The 27,411-nt window shown below is 44.6% G+C and overlaps 1 protein-coding gene across 3 annotated transcripts in view; it reads right to left on the minus strand.

Moving 5' to 3' along the window:
* Nucleotides 1–27,411, minus strand: part of bckdhb (branched chain keto acid dehydrogenase E1 subunit beta) — a 403,853-nt gene that overhangs the window by 324,474 nt on the left and 51,968 nt on the right. For all 3 annotated transcript variants that reach the window (XM_072499807.1, XM_072499806.1, XM_072499808.1), the window contains one exon: nt 3,293–3,426. In XM_072499807.1, the coding sequence (XP_072355908.1) occupies nt 3,293–3,426 (134 nt within the window). The remainder of the gene's footprint in view (nt 1–3,292; nt 3,427–27,411) is intronic.

Here is a 27,411-nt window from a genome sequence, read left to right on the forward strand (position 1 = left end):
CTGCTGATGGTGAAATTTGAATTCAATCAAATAAATCTGGAATTAAAAGCCTAATGATGACGATGAAACCATTGTCAATTGTCATAAAAATCCATCAGGTTCACTAATGTTCTTTAGGGAAGGAAATCTGCCGTCTTTGCCTGGTCTGGCCTACATGTGACTCCAAATCCACAGCAAGGATGACTCTTAACTGTCCCCTCAAGGGCAATTAGGGATGGGCAATAAATGCTGGCCCAACCACGTCCCAAGAACGAATAATAAAAAAAAGTGGCATGACCATCGTTGAATTCCCCACTATAAACATCCTGGGGGTCACCGTTGGCAAGAAACTCAGCTTGACTCATGGTATAAATACTGTGGCTACAGAGCAGGTCAACGGCTAGGAATCCTGCAGTAACTCACCTCCTGACCCCTCAAAGCCTATCCACTATCTACAAGGCACAAGTCATGTGTGTAATGGAATACTGTCCACTTCCCTAGATAGTGCATCCCCAACAATGCTCAAAAAAGCTCAACACCATCCAAGACAAAGCAGCCCACTTGATTGCTACCCTTTCCACAAACATTCACTCCCTCCACCACCAACAAACAGTGGCAGTTAAGTGTAGCATCTATAAGGTGCACTGCAGGAACTCACCAAGGTTCTTTCGGCAGCACCTCCCAAACCCATGATCACTACCATCTAGAAGGACAAAGACAAGAGAATACCACCACCTGGAGGTTTCTCTGCAAGTCACTCACCATCTTGACTTGGAAATATATCGCTGTTTCTTCACTTTCGCTGGGTCAAAATCCTGGAACTCCCTCCCTATCAGCCCTGTGGATGTAACTACACCACAAGGACTGCAGCAGTTCAAGAAGGCAGCTCCCCACCACCTTCTCAGGGGCAACTAGGGATGGGCAATAAATGCTGGTCAAGCTAGCACATCTCATGAATGAATTTTTAAAACTATTCCATTCAATGTGCTCTGTATGTAGGAAAATCAGTCATATCTCAATGATACGCAGGAATAGAAGAAATAATAACACTCCAGGTCCTGGCAAAGCTCCAGGTTACAGCTATACACCAGATCCATGTTGTGGTAGATCTAAAGCTAGTTCAAGAGCCTGAAATAGTCAAATGTGAAAATGATAGGACATGAAACAGAAGTCGATGTTATCAAGCAGGACGATCAAAAGTTGTATTCACTCAGAAAGCAAGAAAAACAACACATGGAAGATCAAAGTAAGAGGACTGAAGATATCATTCCAGCACCCACAGTTGAAATGAAAGTCAGAAATTCACAACTTACTTTCATCACTGATAAAGCTGCAGCAGTGTCTACTATTTTAGAAATAAATCCCTTAACCACATTCCCTCGCACAAAACTGATAAGTTCCAAAAGCACTGGCATCTATCCAGCAATGTTGAAAATTGCACATATGACCTGTTCACATAAAAGCAGGAAAAATCCAACCCGGCCATTATTCCCGATTATCAGCAAAGTGATGGAAGTGTCATCGCCAGAAATCTAGAGAATCCCTACAGTGCAAAAAGAGGCCATTTGGTCCATCAAGTCTGCACTGACCCTCTGAAAGAGCACCCTACCTAGGCCCATTCCTCCACCCCATCATCCCACCTAACCTGTACATCAACAGTGCAATTAAGCAATAACCTGCTCGACTCCCCTCCCCCTCCTTTTTTTACAGTTCCACCAGGACCACTCAGGTCCTGGCCTTGCTGCAGATTTGGTCCTAACATGGTCAAAAAAACTGAACTCCAGAGTTGAAGCGAGGGTGACTGCTCTTAACATCAAGCCAGCATTTGACCGAGTGGCATCAAGGAGCCCTAGCAAACCTGAGGTGCAAAGCACAAAAGGTATAAAGAAAGGACATGATTGAATAAAGGGAGAAGATTGTCATAATATATATTTTTACTCATAAATATGGCTGAACATAACCATGCTAATCAGTGCCATTTGATCCCAGGATTTGGTTTCCAGTGCCCCTTCTAGCATGTTCGCAACTTCGTGGGAAAGCAGATCAGTATTCAGCTGAAAGGTCACTTGAATCATCAGAAGTTTCCTTAAATGTTATTGTTACAGACACAGATGAGTAAGAACTGAGCCCTGTTCCCTTACTGTCTACAATCAGTATGCTTTTGAAAAGGTAAATGTGGGCATTCAAGTAACCAGAAACATGCTTTTTGTGGGTTTAAATAAAGACGGTTACTTATTCAAACATTCATCCTGAAAATCTAACTCTACGTCACTCATTCACCAGCCATACATAAAGGAAAATTCAGCTAAAGAGGAAAATGCACTTTTACAAGTTACAAACAAAAGGAATGGTCTATAAGCCACGTAAATTGGCTTGTCTCAGTGCAGACCTGATGACAAAGTGGTTCTGTTCCACTTTTGGGAGTGTAGCTAGGTGAATTCAATAATCAAAACTCTCTATCAAAGTTGTTGCAGGAAAATTTTGAACAGGTGGACTTTTCACTAGGTCATGAAGTTAGTTGCTTGTAGTCTTATTACTAGGAGGTTGATTTTCTGTGCTGATGGGCTTGAAAAGAAGGAGGATTGAATGCATTACAGTGTTCAGTCTCTATTTAAGGTATAGATGTTGCTGCCTTTGCTGCTGCTGTGCTCTTTGCAGACTGACTGGCTTCTCCCTGGTTTTTGGATTAATAAGATTCATTATCTGCAGCCAGTTTCAGTCATGTGACCACATGCAAACTAATTCTAAAAATTAGATTTAAAGTTAGAAGCCATTGCTATACATTGGGGAACACTGATGGCCATTCACGCCCACTAATGATAAAATAATTTCTCTACACTGTTAAGTTTCCAGCTCAATGGGAAGCCTATTGATTTTGTTTTTTGGGTAAGTCAACAAATAATAGGAGATGCTCAATCCAAAAATGGTTTTGTCTTGGTATATCCATGCAAGGGAGGAACATCAGCCATGATATTCTGTTAGAAATTTTCCGGAGACTTGAGTTCATTCCGAGTCCATGCAGAAATTGCAACGGTCACTTTGCACTCAGGAGCCGTCTTAGCAACCTTTTAACATCCATTTTTAAAATAAATGGCAGTTCGGAAAATTCTATACTGGATATAGCCCATGTTTAAAGTTATAAATATGACATGTCTTTACTGAGCTTTATAGTTATAGTAATGTCTATTCAGCACACTTTAAAAAGTAATATGGTTAACTCATCCATAGATTTTGAAAAGTTGTGTGTTGAAACAGGAAGAAAGTTACCAAATCTACAGGAATTCAGTAATGCTCTCTGATGGCAATTACGTACCTGATCAAAGGCTGGAAAGATGTAATCTGCAAACTGTATTTCTGCAATAGCTGTGGCTCCTGTAACAGCTATACCAATTCCAAATCCCACAATGCCTTGCTCACAGAGAGGAGTATTGAACACTCGTTCTTTTCCTAAGATAAAGCAATATTTATGACTGCAACAAGGAAGCATTAAAAATGTCAAACATTTAATCAAATACCTAATCAAACCGGAACTGTTGAAAGCCTTTTGAACGCAAATTAACATTAAAAATTTTCACATAAACTAATTCAGGAAACATTTTCCAACAGCTATTTTAGCTTCTCAAGCACAAAAGTACAGAGTTGGGCTCATGTTTGTTTCAGGAGACCATTCTTTATGCTTAATGCCCAATAAGAATAACAATTTGCAGAAAGGGGATCAACAAATATCGAATGTGACTCAACGTTAATCGGGATTATAATAAAACATTAAAATAATAAAAACCCTTAAGTTACTCAGTACGTTATTTTAAAAATGACTATAAATCTTGAATAAATTCAACTTTGATGTAATGCAAGGTGATATTGAAAAATGATTTTGCTAACTCAGCATGCAACACAATTCCACAGATTGTATATGGCACTGATTAGGTTTGCTATTTATATTTTAATGTGTACCTATACTTGATGTTCAAAACATTATTCTTTGGTTTGTTGCAAACTATTAGTACCAGAATTTATAAATGTCATGATTTTAGGAAGTATACTAGTTGTATTGTACCAAGCTGACATTGTAGTTCTTTGGTAAATACAGGTTGAATCTAGAGTTAAGGCCAGGCAGGATATCAGGGTAATTTCCCAGAGGAGAGAGTCTTACTCTACTTTGATGTCGTCTTGGGTTTAAACATCTATATTGTACTGTACAAATTTAGCACCGGTATGAATTTGAAAGTAATGTTGTGTCAACATTACATATGCAATGTAAATGCTGCCTTAATATTTAATTGTACTGATTCCTTTATACTCATTTATGTGGGCTTTGCTGGCTAAGCCAGCGTTTAGTGCCCATCCCTTGAGAAGGTGAGATGGTGAGCTGCCTTCTTGAACTGCTGCAGTCCCTTAGGTGCAGGTGCACCCACAGTGCTGTTAGGGAGGAAGTTCCCAGCGACAGTGAAGGAACGGTGCTATATTTCAAAGATAGAATGGTGAGTGATTTGGAGGGAAACCTTCAGGTGATGGTGTTCCCTGGTATCTTCTGCCCTCGTCTTTCTAGGATACATGGGTTAGAATGTTGCTGTCGATAGAGCCTTGGAGAGTATCTGCAGTGCATCTTATAGATGGCACGTACAGCTGCCACTGTTCATTGATGGTGGAGGGATTGAGTATTTGCGGATGGGATACCAATCAAGCCGGCTGCTTTGTCCTCGACACTTGTGCATCGCAATGCTCATTCTAACCAATCTAAATAAAGTGCTGTGTTAAAGATGTAAACTCTGTCCACTGGCCTTCAGTTGCTGGTGAAATTTTTCAAGTAAACAACTGACTAGTCCACTTGCTCTCTTCCAATTAAAACATCTGAGAAAATACTTCAACTGACGTAGCAAGGTAGAATACAATCATATCACTGATGCTAGGGAGATCAGTCACTCAGCACATGAACTTCCTAAACACGTAATGCTTTGGATTATTTTCCTCCGTTGTGAAGTTGCTTGTGCTTCGCTGTACATTGAAGCGCAACAAACGGGGAAAATAATCGTTTCAGCACAAGTATTTGTCAATGTATAAAACCCAGTTTCCCAAAAGCATATGTTATATTTTTCTTTCAATATGAATAGACTTTCAAAACGCCACCCAAAATGCAAATATGAGCTAAGTGAACACTGCCATTCTAATGTGTTTCAAAACCAAAAACCACATTTCATGATGGCTTCCTTGGTAGGAGGCAGAACAATTGAGAGAAAAAAAAATTAAATAGTACTCCACAATTTTAATCTGCCCCCAAACCAATGAAGGTCGAGTTTATTTAAGTGAGTGGGACCAGTTTTCAGATTTTCTAAAATATAGTAAAAATCAAAACCCTTCAAATTTTCAAAACACCATCTGAATTTGGATTTCAAATATTTGGAATGCACTAGTCTTTTTATAGCTCAAAGCATTTATTTGGTAATCAAGGGATGTATTACTCATGTCTCTTTAGACTCCTTCACATCAAACTCAATGGCACTGTCAACGATTCTAAATGCACTTAAGAACACGGAGACGATGATACACTTAAATTACACTCCACTATCTGTGGCAGTTCATGTCAGTGTTACTGTTAATAATCTAGAATAAAAAATAACATATTGCAGCATTTAAAATCTTTGCAAATAGTGTGAAAAGGCAAAAGATTTAAAAATAAATAACAACATGCGATTTTAAAAACCTTTTGCAGAATATGGCTAATGCCAGCAAGGGCACATTTATTGCACTTTCCTAGTTCCACTGAGAGGGTAATATGCTGGAAAGCATCTAATGAATGACAAATGAAGTCAAATTTTTCTCATGTTCCTTCCTAAAGTTCAAAAGACATCACTAAAAAATTCACTGTCAATGAGGTCTCAGAGACTACCAACGGTTTAAAAAGAAATTCAAATTTCCAGTTATTTTCAGGAAGGATGGCACATTGAGATTTCATGGTTTGCAAGAGCTTTTACTGTTTCAATTGCCAAAGACAAAACACTATTAACTGAACACTAAAATAAAAGCGAAATCCGACAGATGCTCGAAATCTGAAATAAAAACAGAAAATACTGGAAAATTCAGCAAGTTTGACATCATCTGTAGAGAGAGTTAATGTTTTGAGTCCATGTGACTCTTCCTCAAACGATACTATTTTCTTTTCATAGGCAGCATAGGTTTGCCTCTTTCTCCTTTACTGTTAACCAAAAACCCAATTTTAATATGTTATACAGTCTTCTACTATTTTCATTCTTTCATGGGGCATGGGTGTATTGCCTTTGAGAATGTGGTGGTTAGCGCTGCAGTCCATATGGTGGAGGTACACACATAGTACTATTTTGGAGGGAGATCCAGGACTTTGACCTTGCAACAGTCAAGTAGCGACAAGATAGTCCTAAGTCATAATGGTGTATGCCTTCGAGGTGAACTTGCAGGTGGTGGTGCTCCCATGCACCTACTGCTCTTGTGCATCTAGGTGGGGGATTCAGCAATGGCAATACCACTGAATGTCATGAGGAGATGGTTGGATTCTCTCTTGTTCGAGATGGTCATTGCCTGGTACTTGTGTGGCACGAATGTCACTTGCTGCTCATCAGTCCAGCCTACATTTTGTCCAGGTCTTGCTGCATGTGAGCAAGACTGCTTCAGTGTCTGAGAAGTCATGAATGGTGCTGAACATTGTGCAATCATCAGCAAACATCCCAACTTGTGACCTTATGATGGAGGAATGGTCATTGATGAAGAAGTTGCCCTTCAGAAGGTGGTGGTGAGTTGCCTTCTCAAACTGCTGCAGTCCTTGAGGTATAGGTACACCCACTGTGCTGTTAGGGAGGGAGTTCCAGGATGTTACATCGGCAGTGAAGTAGCTGCGATATGTTTCCAAGTCAGGGTGGTGAGTGACTTGGATGTGGGGTTCCCAGGTATCTGCTGCTCTGGTCCTTCGAGATGGTAGTGGGCGTGGGTTTGGAAGGTGTTGTCTGAGCAACCTTGGGTGAGTTACTGCAGTGCATCTTGTAGATGGTACACACGGCTACCACTGTTTGTCGGTAGTGGAGGATTAGAATGTTTGTGGAATGGGGAGCAATCAAGCGAACTGCTTTGGCCTGGACGGTGTCGAGCTTTTGAGTGTTGTTGAAGCTGTACTCATCCAGGCAAGTGGAGAGTATTCCATTACATTCCTGACTTGTTCCTTGTAAATGATGGACAGGCTTTGGGGAGATGGGGGGGGGGGGGGGGGGGGGCGTCCAGGAGATTAGTTACTCACCGTAGGATTCCTAGCCTTTGATGTGACCTGGTAGCCACAGTGTTAATGTGGCTAGTCCAGTTCAGTTTCTGATCCCAGGATGTGGATTGTAACAGGCCTGCAGTGCGTAGTTCTGATCCGTTGGTTGCGGGATCGTTTAGCTCTGTCCATCACATGAGGATTGTGCTATTTGCTATGCCTGTATTGTGGCTTCACCAGGTTGACACCCCATTTTAGGTGTGCCTGGTGCTGCTCCTGGCACACTCTATTAAAACAGGGTTGATCCCCTAGCTTGGTGGTAATGGTAGAGTGGGGGGTCTGCCAGGCCATAAGGTTACAGATTGTGACTGAATACAATTTTACTGCTGCTGATGCCCACAACAACTCATGGATGCCCAGTTTTGAGTTGCGAGTTTGAAATCTATCCCATTTAGCATGATGGTAGCATCACACAACATGATGGAGAATATCCTCAATATGAAGGTGGGGCATTGTCTCCACAAGGACTGGCCGATGATCACTCCTGCCAATACTGTCATGGATAGATGCAGCTGCGGCAGGTAGATTGGTGAAGACGAGATCAAGTAGATTCTTCCCTCTTGTTGATCTTCATCATCTGCCGCAGACCCAGTGTAGCAGGTTTTTAGCTTCTCGTCAGCTCGGCCAATAATGGTGGTAGCAAGCCACTACGGGAGATGGACACCTAAGTCCCCCACCCAGAGTGTATTCTGTGCCCTTCCTCTCATGGTTTCAACATGGAGTAACACTGCTTCATCAACTGAGGGAGGGTGGTAGGTGTCAATCAGCAGGAGCTTTCCTTGACCATGTTTGACCTATTGCAATGAGACATCATGATGTAAAATTCAATGTTGAGAATATCTAGGGCAACTGCCTCCGACTGTAGTGCCACCACCTGGTGGATCTGCCAGTTGGTGGGACAGGGCATACTCAGAGACAATGGTGGTGGTGTCTGGGACATGTCTGTAAGGTATGATTCAGTGAGTATGATTATGACAGGCTGGCCATTTCAGAAAGCATTTGAGAGTCAACCACATTGCTGGGGTCTGGAGTCACACATCGGCCAGACCAGATAAAGATGGCAGATTTACTTTCCTAGTGAACCAGATGGATTTTATTGACAATAACAATGTTTTCATTGTCACTTTTACTGAGACTTGCTTTTTAATTCCTTTCAGGATATCTAGTGATACTAATTGAATTGAATGTCACCAGCTTAAAACATTTTTAAAAATTGGTCAGGTAAGTAATTCCTTCCCTGAATCCATGCTGGCTATTATTTACTAAGTATTTTTACATAACAGCTGATATTTGCATGGCACCTTTAATGTATTGAAACATCCCATAGGAGTATTACAAAGCAAAGTGTAACACTGAATCACAAAAGGAGATAATGGGTCAGGTGACCAAAAGCTTCATCAAAGAGTTTTTAAAGTGTGGCTTAAAGGAAGAAAATGAAGTAGAGAGGCTAATTCTAGTTCATTCTAGAGGTTACCTCTCAGATAATAGTTTCTTTAATTTCATAAATAGGTGAGTCGTTGCTCATGTCTGCTTTGGCACAGGGCGGCACGGTGGCACAGGGCAGCACGGTGGCTCAGTGGTTAGCACTGCTGCCTCCTACCGCCGAGGACCCGGATCCAATAGCGGCCCCGGGTCAGGGTCACGTCTGTGTGGAGTGTGCATATTCTCCTCGTGTCTGCGTGGGACTCACCCCCACAACCCACAGGTGTGTAAGGTAGGTCCATTGGCCATGCTAAATTGCTCCTTAATTGGGGAAAAAAAAATTTGGTACTCTAATAATCTGTTTTAAAAATGTCTGCTTTGGCACCCATTTTTGAAAATAAGCACCGCATTAATCATAGATTATCATAGAATTTACAGTGCGGAAGGTGGCCATTCGGCCCATCGAGTCTGCACCGGCTCTTGGAAAGAGCATCCTACCCAAGTTCAACACCTCCATCCTATCCCCATAACCCAGTAACCCCACCCAACACTAAGGGCAATTTTGGACACTAAGGGCAATTTAGCATAGCCAATCCACCTAACCTGCACATCTTTGGACTGTGGGAGGAAACCGGAGCACCCGGGGGAGACCCACGCACACACGGGGAGGATGTGCAGACTCCGCACAGACAGTGACCCAAGCCGGAATCGAACCTGGGACCCTGGAGCTGTGAAGCAATTGTGCTATCCACAATGCTACCGTGCTGCCCTACTTAAGCCTACTAAAGTCTACTGGTGCCTCAAAAATAATCAACAACTCTGCCTTAATAACCTTCAATGCCTCACAAATCTAACCCCCTTTCTCTTAGGTTAAGTACCGTCTGGTCCGTAGTTTTTTTTATTTGGAACCTTTGCAGCCTGCCTGGGAAATCACCTAAGTTTTATTATTGTTATTTATCCTGCTTGGGTTATCGGAGCAAATCTGTCCAATATTCAACAGGTTATTGCTGTTTCGCCTATGGTAAAATCGCATTCCCCTTATCTAGGAGAGGTTCAAACCTCATGCAATTTCCTATGGTGTATACAAAGCATAAAAACAATGGATATTTATTGCCACCTACTGGTCACAGAGAACTCTTTACAATAAAATGTTAAAACGTTTTTTAAAGGAAGCCCGCCCACAACCTTTAATTAACTGAAATTCCATAACCTTACCAAAAACCACAAAGGAGTAATCACTGGTGTCAGCTTCCACCATAATTTCCCATGCCTTCGGCTTTACATTTCCCACCCTATGGATCCAAGTGCAACACAATTTTGTGTCAGTCTTTCAAGGTGCAATTTTTTCCCATCATTCCAATCCATTGTCAACTGATATAAAGTTTGTTTCTGGTACAAGTTTGCTTTCAAAAATGGTGATTTGTTCAAAAATGTGTCATGGAAAATATCTAGCATTCCATATCTTTTGCTAAACTGATTTTCAAAGCTCTCAATATGTTGCACTTCAGTGTTATTTTCTAAATGGGGCATGCTAGCGAAGCTTTTCAACTTGCACTCATCAGGGCAGGTGCAAGAACGTCAAATTTCAAAGGAAGTAACAATTTATACTGCATGAGAAAAGGGGCACTGATAAGTTGGCAAGTCGACGCTGACTAGTTGAGGCATTGGCGAATATAACAGGGAGTTATTATCTCCCCATGTTTTCATTTATCCAAAAAAGGTGCAATGTCTTGTCATATTCCTTTTGCCTGCAAAGGCTAGGTACCTGCATGTGAATATATGTACCTTTGCAGGCATCTGGGATGGCCACTTTCAGTATATAAATTGGACACTCGCATAGCATACAGGGAAAAATGGACAATGCAAAGCAACAAGCAGGCACAGAGCCTGAATGTTTATTTGTAAGGCAGTCTGCAGACGGAACCGAAACTCTGGGTCGATTTACATATTGATGGCCCATCTCCGAGGAACAAAGAACTAGTGCTCAGGTAGCCGATACTGTCCCAGACACTACCCAACAAGAAGACACAAACAATGGCCACCTAGGACACGCCCAGCCATCAAGGCACCGCCGCTTTATTGGCTCAGATTGATGGCAGTGATCAAGAAGCTGCCCAATTAATTGGGACCAAGTTTAAGGCCCGCCTAAAAGCGCGCAAAGCCCCTCCAAGTATAAGAAGGAACCCCCGCAAAAGGTTTGGCCTCTTGGAATTGGCTCTCAAGCGGAGAGACCCTTCCACCTGCACCACCAGAAGCAAGTAAGTTCAAGTTCAACGCTCGCTACCTGACGGGCGACCTTAGCTGTACTCCTGTTACCTCTTCAAACCCAACAGCCTCAGATCCGAAACAACGGTCATTGTTCCTCTGACCTAAGTTGGCACCCAAAGTTAAGTATAGGTGTTAGTGATATAGTTTAGCCTGTAGTGTTATTGTGCATGAGTAAATCATACTGTGTGTAAATAAATACTATTGACTTTGAACTAAATAACTGGTGTATTGGCTCTTTGATCGGTATTCGGTTGAACCTTGTGGCGGTATCGAGAAATACCTGCCGACTCTGAAAGCATATTTATAATTAGGATTAAGGAAGACAACCTTATTAACTGCCATATTTAGAGCAAGTAAATATAGCAACACCTTCTAGCAAGCCTCACTGAGCTACAGAGCACATCTGATTTGATAATCCTAAATCGGCTGTTAGTGTAATTCTTAGCACCCTCAGGATTGTTCAGCAAATGCTGTCCAAACACTAAATTGCATCTAACGTTGGACATTATGCTCCAGACTTTGCAAGCACAGGTTGGTTGAGTGCAGTCAATACTCTGCCTATTATGAACAGCTGAAGGGACATGCTGTTTGATATGATCCACCAGTTGTTGAGACATATGACCTACACACCTGGTATTGCATCAGCACAAAATTTCATCTGCCACATTACTCATTTGTGCAGCTAGCCAAACATCCTTTTGGCTTGATTGCAGCATTGTCAGCAGAAAAGTTGCCACTCAAGTTGCCACTACATAGCCTGCATCATTTTATAATGCTCCTTGAAGTACCTTGGGACGTTGTATTATATCTATTAATACAAGTTGTTGTTGCTGTAATCACAGTTTAGTTCAGAAGCTAAGATCTATTTATATCTACAGAACTTAATACCATTGACATGTCACCAAATATAGTGAATAAGGATATTTTGCCATTAAGGATGCAGAATTCATCTGCTGTTTCCAGCTATCACTCTGAAAGAAATACAAAAACGCATCCATCATATCAACCTTTTTTAAACCAACTGGTGCTTTTTTGTTTTCACACTGGGTATTATACTGGCGTTTAGCGTCATCAGTGATTCCCAGAAGGAAGATCTAACATCCTAAAAATACATCCTTACTTCTTCAATATCTAGATAAACATTAGCACGGGCAGGAGTAAAAGAGAGAGCCGAACCACTGTAGCAACTTAAGTGAGTGGTACCCCTGTGATTATTCTCATCTTTGGTATGCAGACTGAGAATATCCAATCTATAAAGCGAGTCATAAACTAGAAAACTAATGTAACACTGTGTCATCCACTGTTCATTTACCTATTCAAAATATTAAATGTAACGAAAATTTTGAGAATGGATGTCCACTTCTGACATTGCATGACCTGGCTTTCGATTAACTCACAAGATATCTGAACCACAGAATTATGAAAATTCTTCAAAGTAAAGCCCCATAAAAATGTTCTACCCGGAATCACATTGTACGAGAAACCCCAAAATAAAAGAAAAATATTGCAGATGCTGGAAGTCTGAAACAAAAATAGAAAGTGCTGTAAAAACTCAGCAGGTCTGGCAGCATCTGTGGAGAGAAACAGAAGTTAACATTTCGGCGGCAGTGACCACAACTCCTTGACCTTTACCATAGTCATGGAGAGGGATAGGAACAGACAGTATGGGAAGGTATTTAATTGGGGGAGGGGAAATTATACTGCTATTAGACAGGAGCTGGGGAGCATAAATTGGGGGCAGATGTTCTCAGGGAAATGCACAACAGTAACGTGGGGGTTGTTTAAGGAGCACTTGCTGCGAGTGCTGGATAGTTTTGTCCCACTGAGACAAAGAAGGATTGGTAAGGTGAAGGAGCCTAGTATGGCAAGAGAAGTGGAGCTTCTAATCAAGAGGAAGAAGGAAGCTTGCGTAAGGTTGAGGAAGCAAGGATCTGGCACGGCTCTAGAAGGTTACAAGGTAGCCAGGAAGGAACTCAAAAATGGACTTAGGAGAGCTAGAAGGGGGCATGAAAAAGCCCTGGCAGGAAGGATTAGGGAAAACCCTAAGGCGTTCTACACTTATGTAAGAAATAAGAGTGAGAGTAGGGCCGATCAGGGATAGTGGAGAGAACTTGCACCTAGAGACTGAGGACGTACGGGAGGCCCTAAATGAATATTTTGCTTCAGTATTCACTAGAGAGAGGCAGCTTGTTGCTCGTGAACCAGGTTAATAGGCTCGAACAGGTTGATATTAAGGAGGAGGATGTGCTGGAAATTTTGAAAAGCATCAGGATAGATAAGTTCCCTGAGCCAGGGATATACATAAGGTTACTACAAGAAGCAAGGGAAGAGATTGCTATGCTGTTGGCGATGGTCTTTGCATCCTCACTCTCCACTGGAGTAGTACCGGATGATTGGATGGAGGCAAATGTTTTTCCCCTGTTCAAGAAAGGGAATAGGGAAATCCCTGGGAATTACAGACCAGTCAGTCTTACGTCTGTGGTGAGCAAAATACTGGAAAGGATTCTGAGAGATAGGATTTATGATTATTTAGAAAAACATAGTTTGATTAAAGATAGTCAGCATGGCTTTGTGAGAACAAAGAACAAAGAAATGTACAGCACAGGAACAGGCCCTTCGGCCCTCCAAGCCCGTGCCGACCATGCTGCCCGAATAAACTACAATCTTCTACACTGAGGGGCAGGTCATGCCTCACAAGCCTCGTTTAATTCTTTGAGAATGTTACGAGACACATTGATGAAGGTCGGGCAGTGGATGTGGTGTATATGGATTTCAATAAGGCATTTGATAAGGTTCCCCATGGTAGGCTCATTCAGAAGGTTAGGGGGCATGGGATACAGGAAAATGTGACTGTCTGGATACAAAATTGGCTGGCCGACAGAAGACAGCGAGTGGTAGTGGATGGAAAGTATTCCGCCTGGAGGTCGGTGACCAGTGGTGTCCCGCTGGGATCTGTTCTGGGACCTCTGCTTTTTGTGGTTTTTATAAATGACTTAGATGAGGAAGTGGAAGGGTGGGTTAGTAAGTTTGCTGATGACACAAAAGTTGGTGGAATTGTAGATAGTGTCGAGGGCTGTTGCAGGTTACAACAGGACATTGACAGGATGCAGAGCTGGGCTGAGAAGTGGCAGATAGAGTTCAACCTAGATAAATGTGAAGTGATTAATTTTGGAAGGTCGAATTTGAATGCTGAATACAGAGTAAAAGGCAGGATTCTTGGAAGTGTGGACGGACAGAGATCTTGTGGTCCACGTACATAGATCCCTCAAAGTTGCCACCCAGGTTGATAGGGTTGTTAAGAAGGCATATGGTGTGTTGGCTTTCATTAACAGGGGGGTTGAGTTTAAGAGCCGCGAGGTTTTGCTGCAGCTTTATAAAATTCTGGTTAGACCACATTTGGAATATTGTGTCCAGTTCTGGTTGCCTCATTATAGGAAGGATGTGGATGCTTTGGCGAAGGTGCAGAGGAGATTTACCAGGGTGCTGCCTGGACTGGAGGACATGTCTTATGAAGAATGGTTGAGGGAGCTAGGGCTTTTCTCACTGGAGCAAAGAAGGAAGAGAGGTGACTTGATAGAGGTGTACAAGCTGATGAGAGGCATGGATAGAGTGGATAGCCAGAGACTTTTTCCAGGGCGGAAATGGCTGTCTCGTGGGGACATAATTTTAAGATGATTGGAGGAAGGTGTAGGGGAGATGTCAGAGGTTGGTTCTTTACACAGAGTGGTGGGTGCGTGGAATGCACTGCCAGCAGAGGTGGTGGAGTCAGAGTAATTAGGGACATTTAAGCGACTCTTGGACAGGCACATGGACAGTAGTAAATTGAAGGGGTGTGGGTCAGATTGATCTTAGATTAGGATAAGTGGTCGGCACAATATTGTGGGCCGAAGGGCCTGTCCTGTGCTGTACTGTTCTATGACTCTTCTTAAGAGGTCTGAAGAGTCATGCAGAGTCGAAACATTAACTCTGCTTCTCTCTCCACAGATGCTGCCAGGGCTGCTGAGCTTTTCCAGCATTATATGGATAACCATTTTTTATCAAATACATACAATGCCAGTTTGATCCACCATTTCTGGTTGAGATTTTTGAATACCAGCAATGGTTGGCAATGCGCTGGCCTTGGAAAGGGTCCAGAGGAGGTTCACAATAATGATCCCTGGAATGAAGAGCTTGTCATATGGGGAGCGGTTGAGGACTCTGGGTCTTTACCCTTTGGAGTTTAGAAGGATGAGGGGGGATCTTATTGAAACTTACAGAATACTAAGTGGCATGGATAGAATGGACGTGGAGAGGATGTTTCCAAGTAGAAAAAAACTAGAACCCGAGGGCACAGCTTCAGACTGAAGGGATAATCCTTTAAAACAGAAATGAGGAGGAATTTCTTCAACTAGAGTGGTGAATCTGTGGAACTCTTTGCAGCAGAAGGCTGTGGAGGTCAAATCAGTGTCTTTAAGACAGATAGGTTCTTGATCAGGGGTTATGGGGAGAAGGTAGGAGAATGGGGATGAGAAACATATCAGCCATGATTGAATGGCGGAGCAGATTCAATGGACCAAATGGCCTAATTCTGCTCCTATGCCTTATGGTCTTATTAGCACATACAGTGGGCTAGCAAAGGCGCTATGCAATAGATTCAACCTGCATTCAACTACCACTGAACTCACTTTTGTTTAACAGAAACCAAGATTCAAACACACAGGCTATCAAGCTGAAAGTGCATTCCTATAGCTAGCATGCAAGTTCAGCAGCTAATAGGGAAGGCAAGTGGAATGTTGGACTTCATTTCAAGGGAACGGAGTATAAAAATAGGGAAGTCTTGCTAAAACTGTACACGGCACTAGTTAAGACTACATCTGGAATACGGTGAACAGTTTTGGTCCCCTTATCAAAGGAAAGATATACTGGCATGGGAAGCAATCCAGAGAAGATTCACAAGGCTGATCCGGGTATGGAGGTATTTTCTTCTCAGGAGAGGTGAGTTAGGTTGGGACTGTACTCATTAGAGTTTAGAATAGGGGCACCACGATAATGCAGTAGTTAGCACTGCTGCCTCACGGCACCAAGGACCCGGGTTCGATCCCTTGTGAAGTTTACACATTCTCAACGTATCTGCGTGGGCCTCACCCCAACAACCCAAAACGTTTTGTTTTTTTTGTTTATTGTCACGTGTACCGAGGTATTTCTACATGAACAGGTGTGCAGGGTAGGTCGATTGGCCACGCTAAATTGTCCCTTAATTGGAAAGAAAGAATTGGGTACTCTAAATTTTTTTTTTTTAAGAGTTTAGAACAATGAGAGGCGACCTTATCTGGACATATAGGATTCTCAGGCGGCTTGACAGGTTCGATGTTGAGAGGTTGTTTCCCCTTTCGGGGGCGTCTAGGACAAGAGGGCGTCCTCTCAGAGTAAAGGGTCGCTCATTTACGACAGCAATGAGGAGGAATTTCTTCTCTCCGTGCTTAGTGAATCTGTGGAATTCTTTACCGCTGAGGTCTGTGGAGACTGGATCATTAAGTATTTTCAAAGCTTAATCAGGTTAATGTGGAGAGTGGAGTTGTAAATGATCATTTCAGATCGGTCATGATCTCACTGAATGGCGGAGCAGACTCTCTGGGCTGAATGGCCTACTTCCGCTCCAATGTCTTATGGTCTTATACTTTGCAGAAACAATTAACAGAATTTAAAAATGACGTTAAATTGATAAACTAACAAAGATGCTTCATTTTTGTCACACTGATGTTAAGTCCAAATATTTGCAAACCACAATATCGTATGATTACAAACATGAGAACTGCAGTAGATATTGCCTCAGAATTACCTCTCTGGGCAATGGATCCTGTGGCCTTTACGATTGGCAGGTACATGGTGTTAGGCCACAGATCAGCCATGATCTCACAGGTGGCAAGGTGGCTAGCACTGCTGCCTCACAAAGTCAGGGACCCAGGTCCAATTCTGGCCTTGGGTGACTGTCTGTGAAGTTTGCACGTTCTCCCCGTGTCTGTGTGGGTTTCCTCCGGGTGCTCTGGTTGAGCAGTCACAAGCACGTGCTGATAATGCTTCACCTGGTCTAGGTAGATCAGGCAGTGGACAGCTACACCAGTTGCCCGGCATATCCGTTCAAGTTTGTTTCCCTTGGACTTGAGGAATGTACAATTCAGAACTCTTAACAAATGAAACGGTAGCACGGTAGCATAGTGGATAGCACAATTGCTTCACAGCTCCAGGGTCCCAGGTTCGATTCCCGGCTTGGGTCACTGTCTGTGCGGAGTCTACACGTCCTCCCCGTGTGTGCGTGGGTTTCCTCCGGGTGCTCTGGTTTCCTCCCACAGTCCAAAGATGTGCAGGTTAGGTGGATTGGCCATGTTAAATTGTCCTGAGTGTCCAAAATTGCCCTTAGTGTTGGGTGGGGTTACTGGGTTATGGGGATAGGGTGGAGGTGTGGGCTTGGGTAGGGTGCTCTTTCCAAGAGCCGGTGCAGACTCGATGGGCCGAATGGCCTCCTTCTGCACTGTAAATTCTATGAAAAAACTAAATTCTATGAAACGATTAGTGATATATTGGATAATATGATCTTGTCCCGTAATCTATTTCTCCGATCTTGGAGAAAGCAGAAGAAAATTTACTGAGATGAGGATAATTGTAAATCAACAAGCAGATATATTTATATGTAATACATGAACAATCAGAACAGAATCAACGAATTTGAATCTATTTCATAACATTCGACAGGACAAAAAATTAGCAAACCATGTTGCTCTACCTGTTGGCAGGCTAACTTGCCAAGTAATCTGCACTAAAGATCACAGAATAATACAGTGCAGAAGAGGCCCTTCGGCCCATCGCGTCTGTACCAACACATGAAAAACACCTGATCTGTCTACCTAATCCTATTTGCCAACACTTGGCCCATAGCCTTAAATGTTATGACGTGCCAAGTGCTCATCCAGGTATTTTTTAAAGAATGTGAGGTAACCCATCTCTACCACCCTCCCAGCCAGTGTATTCCAGAGCATCACCACCCTCTGGGTAAAAAGGTTTTTCCTCAAATCCCCCCATAACCTCCTGCCCTCACCTTGAGCTTCTGTCCCCTTGTAACCGACCCTTCAACTAAGGGGAGCAGCTGCTCCCCATCCACCCTGTCCATGCCCCTCATAAATATAGAATCATAAAAACCCTACAGTGCAGAATCGGCCCATTGAGTCTGCAGCGACCCTTTGATGGAACACCCTATTTAGACCCACGGCCCCATCCTGTCCGTAACCTAGTAACGCCACCCAACGTTTTGGACACTAAGGGGAAAATTTAGCATGGCCATTCCACCTAACCTGCGCAGCGAAAAACGTCTGGGACAAGCAAGTAACAACACCAACACCAGATCCATTCTCGTACGTATTGGACATAACTACTGTAATTATTTCTCCAGCACCCAAATGTATATATACCTCCCCAGTTCTCTCCCCCCTCACCACCACCCCCCCCCCCCTCCCCGCACACACACAAACATGTGCCTACTTATTTGTTAAACGTAATATTGCTAACTGTACAGAGTTGCTGTTTTTGAGCTGGTGTACAATATCCTACCAGTTTTTTTCTTTTTATATATATTTCAATCTGTGTACATATCTGTAAATATACTATGTTCAAAAACCCAATAAAAACATTTATAAAAAAAAATCTTTGGACTGTGGGAGGAAACCAGAGCACCCGGAGGAAACCCAAGCAGACATGGGGAGAACATGCAAACTCCACACAGACAGTCACTCAAAGCTGAAATTGAATTTGGGTCCCTGGCGCTGTGAGGCGGCAGTGCAAACCAGTGTGCCGCCCACAATCCTGTTCACCTCGATCAGCTCGCCCTTCAGTCTTCTCTGCTCCAGCAAAAACAACCCAAGCCGATCCGACCTCTGTTCATAACATTAATGTTCCATCCCAGGCAACATTCTGGTGAATCGCCTCTGCACCCTCTCCAGTGCTTCCTATAATGTGGCGACCAGAATTGCACACGTCTCCAACTGTGGCCTCACCAAAGTTCGAAACAATTTCAGCATGACCTCCATGCTTTTGTAATCTATCCCTCAATTGATAAAGGCAAGTGTCCGATATGACTTTTTCATCACCCTATTAACCTGCCCTTCTGCCTTCAGAGATCTGTGGACAAACACGCCAAGGTCCCTTTGTTCCTTGGAACTTTCCAGTGTCAAGCCATTCATTGAATACTTCCTTGTCATATTACTCCATCCAAAATGTATCACATCAGACTTTTCAGGGTTAAATTCCATCTGCCACTTTTCTGCCCATTTGACCATCCTGTCTGTATCTTCCTGTAACCCAAGACACTTAACCTCACTGTTAATCACCCGGCCAATCTTTATGTCATCCGCAAAGGTACTGTCCTATCCCCTAGTCATCTGTCGTTAATATAAATGACAAACAACAGGGGACCCAGCACAAATCCCTGTGGTACGCCACTGGATCTCTCCATTTCAAATGCAGCTTCTCAGACCAGCTACATACAAAGCCAAAGATGATCACTACTTTCCCCATCTCTGGCATGCATTGGTAAACTGAAATACAAATCAAGCATGTTACCTAGAAGCAAAAGCAGCTCACGTAGTACCTTAGGTACCTTATTTAGCTAAGAATCCGCAGTGTGATAAGCAGCCATTTTACTAATCCAATTCCTGCTCCAGAATGAGGTCATAAACATTATTGTCTCAAACTAATGTGGTATATCAGTAACATAATAATTTTGGATTCTAGATAGATCAAAATGCTTTTCCTCATAGTTTGTTTGATATTTGGCTTCAATTCAATATGAACTGAATTAAATGTAATAATGAGCTTTTTCATGTCCAAACCAACATGCAGACAGGTCTTCAGTTTAACATTGCATCTGAAGGAGGACACCTCCAATTGTGCAGCACTCCTTCAGTGCTTCAATAGAGTATCAGTTTAGATTACATGTTCGGGAGGTCAGCAGTGGCATAGTGGTACTATCACTGGACTAGCAATCCAGAAATCCAGGGTGATGCTCAAGGAACATGGGTTCGAATCCCAGCATGCCAGATGGTGAAATCTGAATTCAATAAAAATCTGAAATTAAAAGTCTAGCACAGTGGTTAGCACTGTTGCTTCACAGTGCTAGGGACCCGGGTTCGATTCCCAGTTTGGGTCACTGTCTGTGTGGAGTCTGCACATTCTCCCTGTATCTATGTGGGTTTCCTCCGGGTGCTCCGGTTTCCTCCCACAAGTCCCGAAAAACGTTAGGTGAATTGGACATTCTGAATTCTCAGTATAGAACAGGCGCCAGAATGTGGCGACCAGGGAAATTTCACAGTAACTTCATTTCAGTGTTAATGTAAGCCTACTTGTGACACTAATAAAGATTTTATTAGATTGCCATATAAACACACTATGGTTCACTATGTCCTTTAGGGAAGTAAATCTGCTATCCGACTTGGTCTCGCCTACAGACTCCAGACCCACAATGTGATTGGCTCTTAAATGACCTAGCAAAGTGGTGCCCATATCCCATCAATAAAACAAATTCTAGAATGGGGATAGGCTCGGAGTTAAGCTGACATATAATGAAATACATTGCTACCCTCAGTTATGGACACATAATCAGAAATATTCAGGTAGTCCATTAACTGCTATACACGATGAGGACTATTCATCATTTTTTAGTACATAAGACCGACCATTTGCCCCATCGAGTCTGCCCCACTATTCAATTACGGCGGATATGTTTCTCATCCCCATTCTCCTGCCTTTTCCCCATAACCCCTGATCCCCGTATTAAGCAAGAACCTATCTATATCAGTCTTAAAGACACTCAGTGATTTGGCCTCCAAAGCCTTCTGCAGCAAAGAGTTCCACAGATTCACCACCCTCTGGCTGAAGAAATTCCTCCTCATCTCAGTTTTAAAGATCATCCCTTTAGTCTGAGATTGTGCCCTCGGGTTCTAGATTTTACTAACCGCTCCTCATACGACAAGCTCTTCATTTCAGGGATCATTCTGGTGAATGTCCCAGGTTCAATTTCCAGCTCGGGTCTCTGTCTGTGCGGAGTCTGCACATTCTCCCCTTGTCTGCGTGGGTTCCCTCCAGGTGCTCCGGTTTCCTCCCACAGTCCAAAGATGTGCAGGTTAGGTGGATTGGCCATGCTAAATTGCCCTTAGTGTCCAAAAAGGTTGGGTTGGGTTACTGGGTTACGGGGATAGGGTGGAAGTGTGGCCGGTCCAGACTCGATGGGCCGAATGGCCTCCTTCTGCACTGTAAATGCTATGACTCAGGCATTACCCCGAATATAAACTTCAATATCTATTCTCCTATGCTGTAAGTGGGAGCTCTGCTTTTGAGATGAGTACCAGGACACATCCATAGTGTACTGCATACTGCCATGATGGAAATTGTTGAGCTTCTTCTCTTGATAGCTATAAGTTGATCATGGTTTACAGCCATACAACAAGGTGCTGAGAATATAGGATTGGGGACGCCCACACAATTGAAGACAGTCACATACCCAAAGACACCTGGCAGCTTCACGTGTGGTACTTGTGGCAGAACCTGTCTCTCAAGCATTAGCCTCTTCAGCCATCAGCAGAGGTGCGCCAAATGAGGAAACCCCATCTGAAATGGATTGTTTGTTATGTGTCTATCCTCTTCCATAGATGACTAATTTAAACCATGAAAAAGGAAGTGACTGAATAGGGGCCTTGGTTTTGCAGAGCTCTCGTGCCAGCTTCTGCTCGAGTACGAACTATCACACATAACTGAGTTTCCTGAACACTGTGTTAAAAACTCTCGAGCCTGCTGTCTGTAAGAAGGTGACAGTTGTGGAGCTTAGTCAATTATTGCAAACAGGAACCTTACTTTATTCTTGGTTAGCAAATCAATTCTGGTTCTTTCTTTACAGTTGGAAAGAAAAACAAGACCACCTTGTCATAGCTGAGGCAAAATTCCAGGAAGTTAATGTGGTAAATTCAATTCTTCAAGAGGTTATTCAACTTTCCAATTCACATTGTAAACTTGTCCATCACAAAATGTGCCTCTACTGTGGACCTATAATTTGTGTTGCCTCAGAGTTGAAATGATTTATTTTTCTTTGCATTTAACCACAGGAGAGCTTCTTATGTGATTTTGCTCACATTCCGGATTCTCCCAAATGCATTTGCTAACTGATCAAAACCATGATTTAGCTCAAGCCCCAATTTATCCCTCATACTCTCGCTGTCAATGGCCCTGGTTCACAATGATGGTCATATATTCAATACACAAAGGAGATTTAATTTTCAAGTGGTACACAGTGAAGTATGCAAACCTCCCCTCATAAGAAAGAATTTGCTACTCCTGTGGCGCCAGCAAGTTATTGACCTCAGAATGACTTCCTGCTTCTAACAATAACAACAGGAGACAGTCAGTTAGCCCTTCAAACCTGTTAGTTATTTAATAATCCGGAACCAAATTATTTGACATTTGGAAAAGTATGGCTAATAAATAAGAATGAGCTCAGATTCATAAACGGCAATAGTGTTTGACGAACTTGGTCAGGTTCTTTGATGAAGTAAAGGTAAAGCAGAGGGATGTTGAGACTAATAGGGGTGATATGGTGTGTGCGGACTTGCAAAGGATACAGAACAAAGTACCCCATAACGGACTTGTTCGAAAAATTAAACTCATGGGACATTGGTAGCATGATGCAAAATTGGCTCATGGAATAAAAGCAGTTTATTAAAATGTTTTCATAATAATAAAGGCAGGACAAAAGAACACAATGAGGAAAAAAGCCACAATCAAATATAAAAGTAAAACAAAAACGCACAATCCGTAATTAACTTAAAAGCTAATGGCTGCCATCTTCGATAGATTTCTCTCCACCAACCCCCTAATGATGAGTCTGACCTTCTCCAAACGCAGAAATCACATCAAGTCACCCAACCAAGCAAAGGCACTGGACGGAGTGGGAAACCTCCAACTAGGCAATATTCGCCTTTGGGCGAGGCAAAGGTGACAACCTCTGCCCCCATCCCAGACTGAATCACCGGCGAATCCGACCCACCAAATATGGCCACCAGCGGACACACATCTAAATCCACATGGAGTATCTCTGACATGGTATTAAAGAATGAAGCCCGAAAACCTATGTGTTTGGGGAAGGACCAGCCTTTTTAGGCTAACCGGACCAAGAGAACAGCGATCACACCTATCCTCTACATTTGGAAAAACCCTACTCATCCTTGACCTATTCAAGTCTGAATAAGGCGGCCATGTTCGGGAAGCTGCTGGGAGATGGGGCATTCCCCGACCCTTGGGAGATGGACAGGGCTCACAGAGCGCTTGCGAGGAAGCCACGAATGGGAGGGGACTACCCCCCCCCCCCCCCGAGGGCAATGGTGGTGAGATTCCACAGATATCTGGATAAGGAGCGTGTTTTGTAGTGGGCCAAGCAGGCACGGAGCTGCAAGTGGGACAACAGTATTTTACGGATCTATCAAGACCTGAGTGCAGAGGTGGCCAGAAGAGCGGGATTCAATCAGATCAGGTCGGCCCTTTTCAAGAAAAAGGTGAAGTTCGGGCTGTTGTACCCGGCCCGCCTCTGGGTCACATCTGAAGAACAACATTTCTATTTCGAGTCGCCAGAGGAAGCGCTGGACTTAGCGAAAAGGAAAGGACTGGTGTCGGAATGAGAACTTTGAATTTGGCTGTAGCGTTTAGGTTTTATTTCTTGGTTTTTTTTCAGACATTACTTGTAATGCCTGCTGTATGGATCTGGGACCAGCTGCAGAGCTGAGTGAGGTAAAAGTTTGTATTTGCACTGTTGGGGGATGGAGGTGTGTCTGTTCAGATGCTGGATCTTTTGCTTGACCTTTTCCTTTGTTTGAGTTCAACTAGGGTTTTTTTCATCTCTATCGGACAATTGTGTTGGGATTGTTTTTAATTTGAATATGTATGTATGAGAGGGGGGGGAGGAGGTGGGGGAAGGGACAAATGGTGGGAGATTGTCTGGCATCAGGGGCGAGGGTCACCAAGCTAGCTGGGTGGGCTAGCTCACGGAAGCATAGTGGGGGGTGAACAGATGTTAGGGGGTTGGTTTATTTAGTGCTGTTACTGAGGGGGTGGAAATGTTCTGCTGACGAGGGAGGGACTGTTGTTGAGGGACAGAGAGGAGGTCGGGGGCGGAGGCTGCCTGGGCGCGGGCTGGTGACTGGCCCAAGAGAGGGGATGGCTGATATGCGAGGGGGGGGGCTCCCCAACTAGACTGATCACCTGGAATGTAAGAGGGCTCAATGGGCCGGTCAAGAGGGCATGCGCGTTCCCGCATCTGAGGGGACTGAAGATGGACGTGGTAATGCTGCAGGAGACGCACCTTAGAGTGGCTGATCAAATTAGGTTAAGGAAAGGTTGTGTCGGACAGGTTTTCCACTCGGGACTGGACTCAAATACCAGAGGGGTCGCGATCCTGATCTACAAGCGAGTGGTGTTTGAGGCGGGTAGAATAGTTTCAGATGGGAGAGGCCGGTACATTATGGTCAGTGGGAAATTGGAGGGGTTGCAGGTGGTATTAGTAAATGTATACGCGCCAAACTGGGACGATGTGGAGTTTATAAAGAGGATGCTGGGGAAGATACCGGACCTGGATTTGCATAAGCTAGTCATGGGAGGGGACTTAGACCGGTCAAGCTCAAAACGGGCAGGGTGCCAGCAATGGCTAAGGAGCTAAAAGGGTTTATGGAGCAGATTGGGGGGGGGGGGGGGGGGTGGATGGAACAATGGAGGTTTGGGCAGCCAAGAGTGAAGGCGTTCTCCTTCTACTCACACATGCATAAAATGTACGCCCGGATCGATTTCTTCATTCTGAGCAGGGCTTTACTGAGGGAGGGGGGGGTGGATACGGGGTACACGGCGATTACAATCGCAGACCATGCCCCGCACTGGGTTGACCTACAGGTTAGTAAAGATGGTAACCAGCGCCCGCACTGGAGGTTAGACGTGGGGCTCTTAGTGGACGAGGAGGTGTGCGGGCGGTTGAGGAAATATATTCAGAATTACCTGGAGGTCAATGACACGGGGGAAATTTCAGCAACGGTGGTCTGGGAGTCATTGAAGGCGGTGGTTAGAGGGGAGCTGATCTCGATACGGGCCCACAGGGAGAAGGTCAATAGGACGGAGACGGACCGATTGGTAAAGGAGATACTACAGGTCGACAGGAGGTATGCGGGGACCCCAGAGGCAGGGCTTCTAAGGGAACGGCGGAGGCTACAGGCGGAGTTCGGCTTGTTAACCACAGGGAGGGTGGTGGAGCAGCTGAGAAAGGTGAGGGATGCGATCTATGAGCACGTAGAGAAGGCCAGCAGAATGCTTGCACAACAGCTTAGAAAGAGGGAGGCAGCCAGGGAGATAGGGAAAGTAAAGGATGGAGACGGGAACCTGGTGGGAGACTCAGCAGGGGTGAATAAGGCGTTTAAAGATTTTTAAAGTAGGCTGTATGGGTCGGAGCCCCCAACGGGGCCAGAGGGGATGAGGCACATCCTAGGGGGGCTGAATTTCCCGAAGGTGGACGGGGAGCTGGTAGAAGGGCTGGGGGCCCCGATCGGGATCAAAGAGATAGTGGAGGGTCTGAAGGCCATGCAGTCGGGTAAAGCCCCGGGGCCGGATGGGTACGCAGCAGAGTTCTACAAAACGTTCTTTGGGATATTGGGGCCGCTGTTGATGAGGACATTCAATAAGGCAAGGGATAGAGGGGTGTTTCCCCCTGACGATGTCACAGGCCACGATCTCGCTGATTCTAAAGTGGGATAAGGATCCGGAGCTGTGTGGGTCCTACAGGCCAATATCCCTATTGAATATGGACGCCAAACTGCTGGCCAAACTTTTGTCCTCTAGGATTGAAGATTGTGTTCCAGACGTGATTGAGAAGGACCAGACGGGGTTCATTAAGGGAAGGCCGTTGGTGTCGAATGTAAGAAGGTTGCTAAATGCGATCATGATGCCCCCAGAAGGTAGGGAGGTGGAGGTAGTGGTCGCAATGGACGCAGAGAAGGCTTTTGATTGAGTAGAATGGGAATATTTGTGGGAGGTGCTGGGATGGTTCAGATTTGGACCGGGCTTTATTGACTGGGTCAGGCTGCTGTATCAGGCTCCCGTGGCAAGCGTACGGACGGATAGGACGATATCGGATTATTTTAGGCTATACCGGGGGACGAGGCAGGGGTGCCCCCTCTCCGCGCTAGCTATAGAGCCGCTGGCAATTGCGCTGAGAGCCTCAAGGGACTGGAAAGGGTTGGTCCAGGGAGGCGGCAAGGGGGGGGGGGGGGGGGGGGGGGGGGAGGAGAGAGAGAAGTGGAACACAGACTCTCACTTTATGCAGGCGACCTGCTCCTGTATGTGTCGGACTCAGTGGGGGGGATGGAAGAAATCATGAGGATTCTGGGGGAATTTGGCCGGTTCTCGGGGTACAAACTGAATATGGGGATAAACGAGATGTTTGTGACCCAGGCAAGGGGACAGGAGAGGCGATTGGGGGAACTGCCGTTTAGAGTGGTAGGGGGAAGTTTTAGGTATCAAGGCATCCAAGTGGCACTGGAATTGGATCGGTTACACAAACATAATCTGTCCCGTCTGGTGGACCAAATGAAGGACGATTTTCGGAGGTGGGACGCACTCCCACTGTCACTAGCTGGGAGGGTCCAGGCAGTGAAGATGACGGTCCTGCCGAGATTTCTGTTTGTGTTCCAGTGTCTCCCCAGCTTTATTCCACGCTCCTTCTTTAAACGGGTTAACAAAGTTATCACGGGCTTTGTATGGGCGGGCAAGACCCCGCGAATAAAAAAGGGGATGATTGAGCTGAGCCGGGGAGAGGGCGGGCTGGCGCTGCCAAACTTCAGTAACTATTATTGGGTGGCGAATATAGCCATGATCAGGAAGTGGGTGGAGGGTGAGGGTCGGCATGGGAGCGTATGGAGGCGGCTTCATGTAAGGGCGCCAGTTTTGGGGCGCTGGTAACGGCGCCTCTGCGTTCCCACCGGCACGGTACTCCACAAACCCCGTGGTGGTGGCAGCCCTGAGAGTCTGAAGGCAATGGAGGAAACATGTGGGAGTGGAGGGAGCATCGGTCTGGTCCCCAATCTGAAATAACCACCGGTTTGCCCCGGGAAAGATAGACGGGAGATTTCGGAGATGGCAGTGGGCAGGAATTGAGAGGATGGGGGATTTGTTTATAGAAGGGAGCTTTCCTAGCTTGAGGGAGCTAGAAATTCGGATTGGCGAGGGGAGCGAATTTAGGTACCTGCAGGTGCGGGACTTCCTACGTATACAGGTCTTAACCTTCCCGCTCCTACCACCAAAAAGGATTCAGGATAGGGTAGCTTCCAGAGTGTGGGTGGGAGAAGGGAAGGTCTCCGACATGTATAAGGAGCTCGTGGGGTTAGAGGACACGCAGACTGAGGAGCTGAAGCGCAAAT

The sequence above is a fragment of the Scyliorhinus torazame genome, chromosome 4 (assembly GCF_047496885.1).
Source record: "Scyliorhinus torazame isolate Kashiwa2021f chromosome 4, sScyTor2.1, whole genome shotgun sequence".
NCBI lineage: Eukaryota > Metazoa > Chordata > Chondrichthyes > Carcharhiniformes > Scyliorhinidae > Scyliorhinus > Scyliorhinus torazame.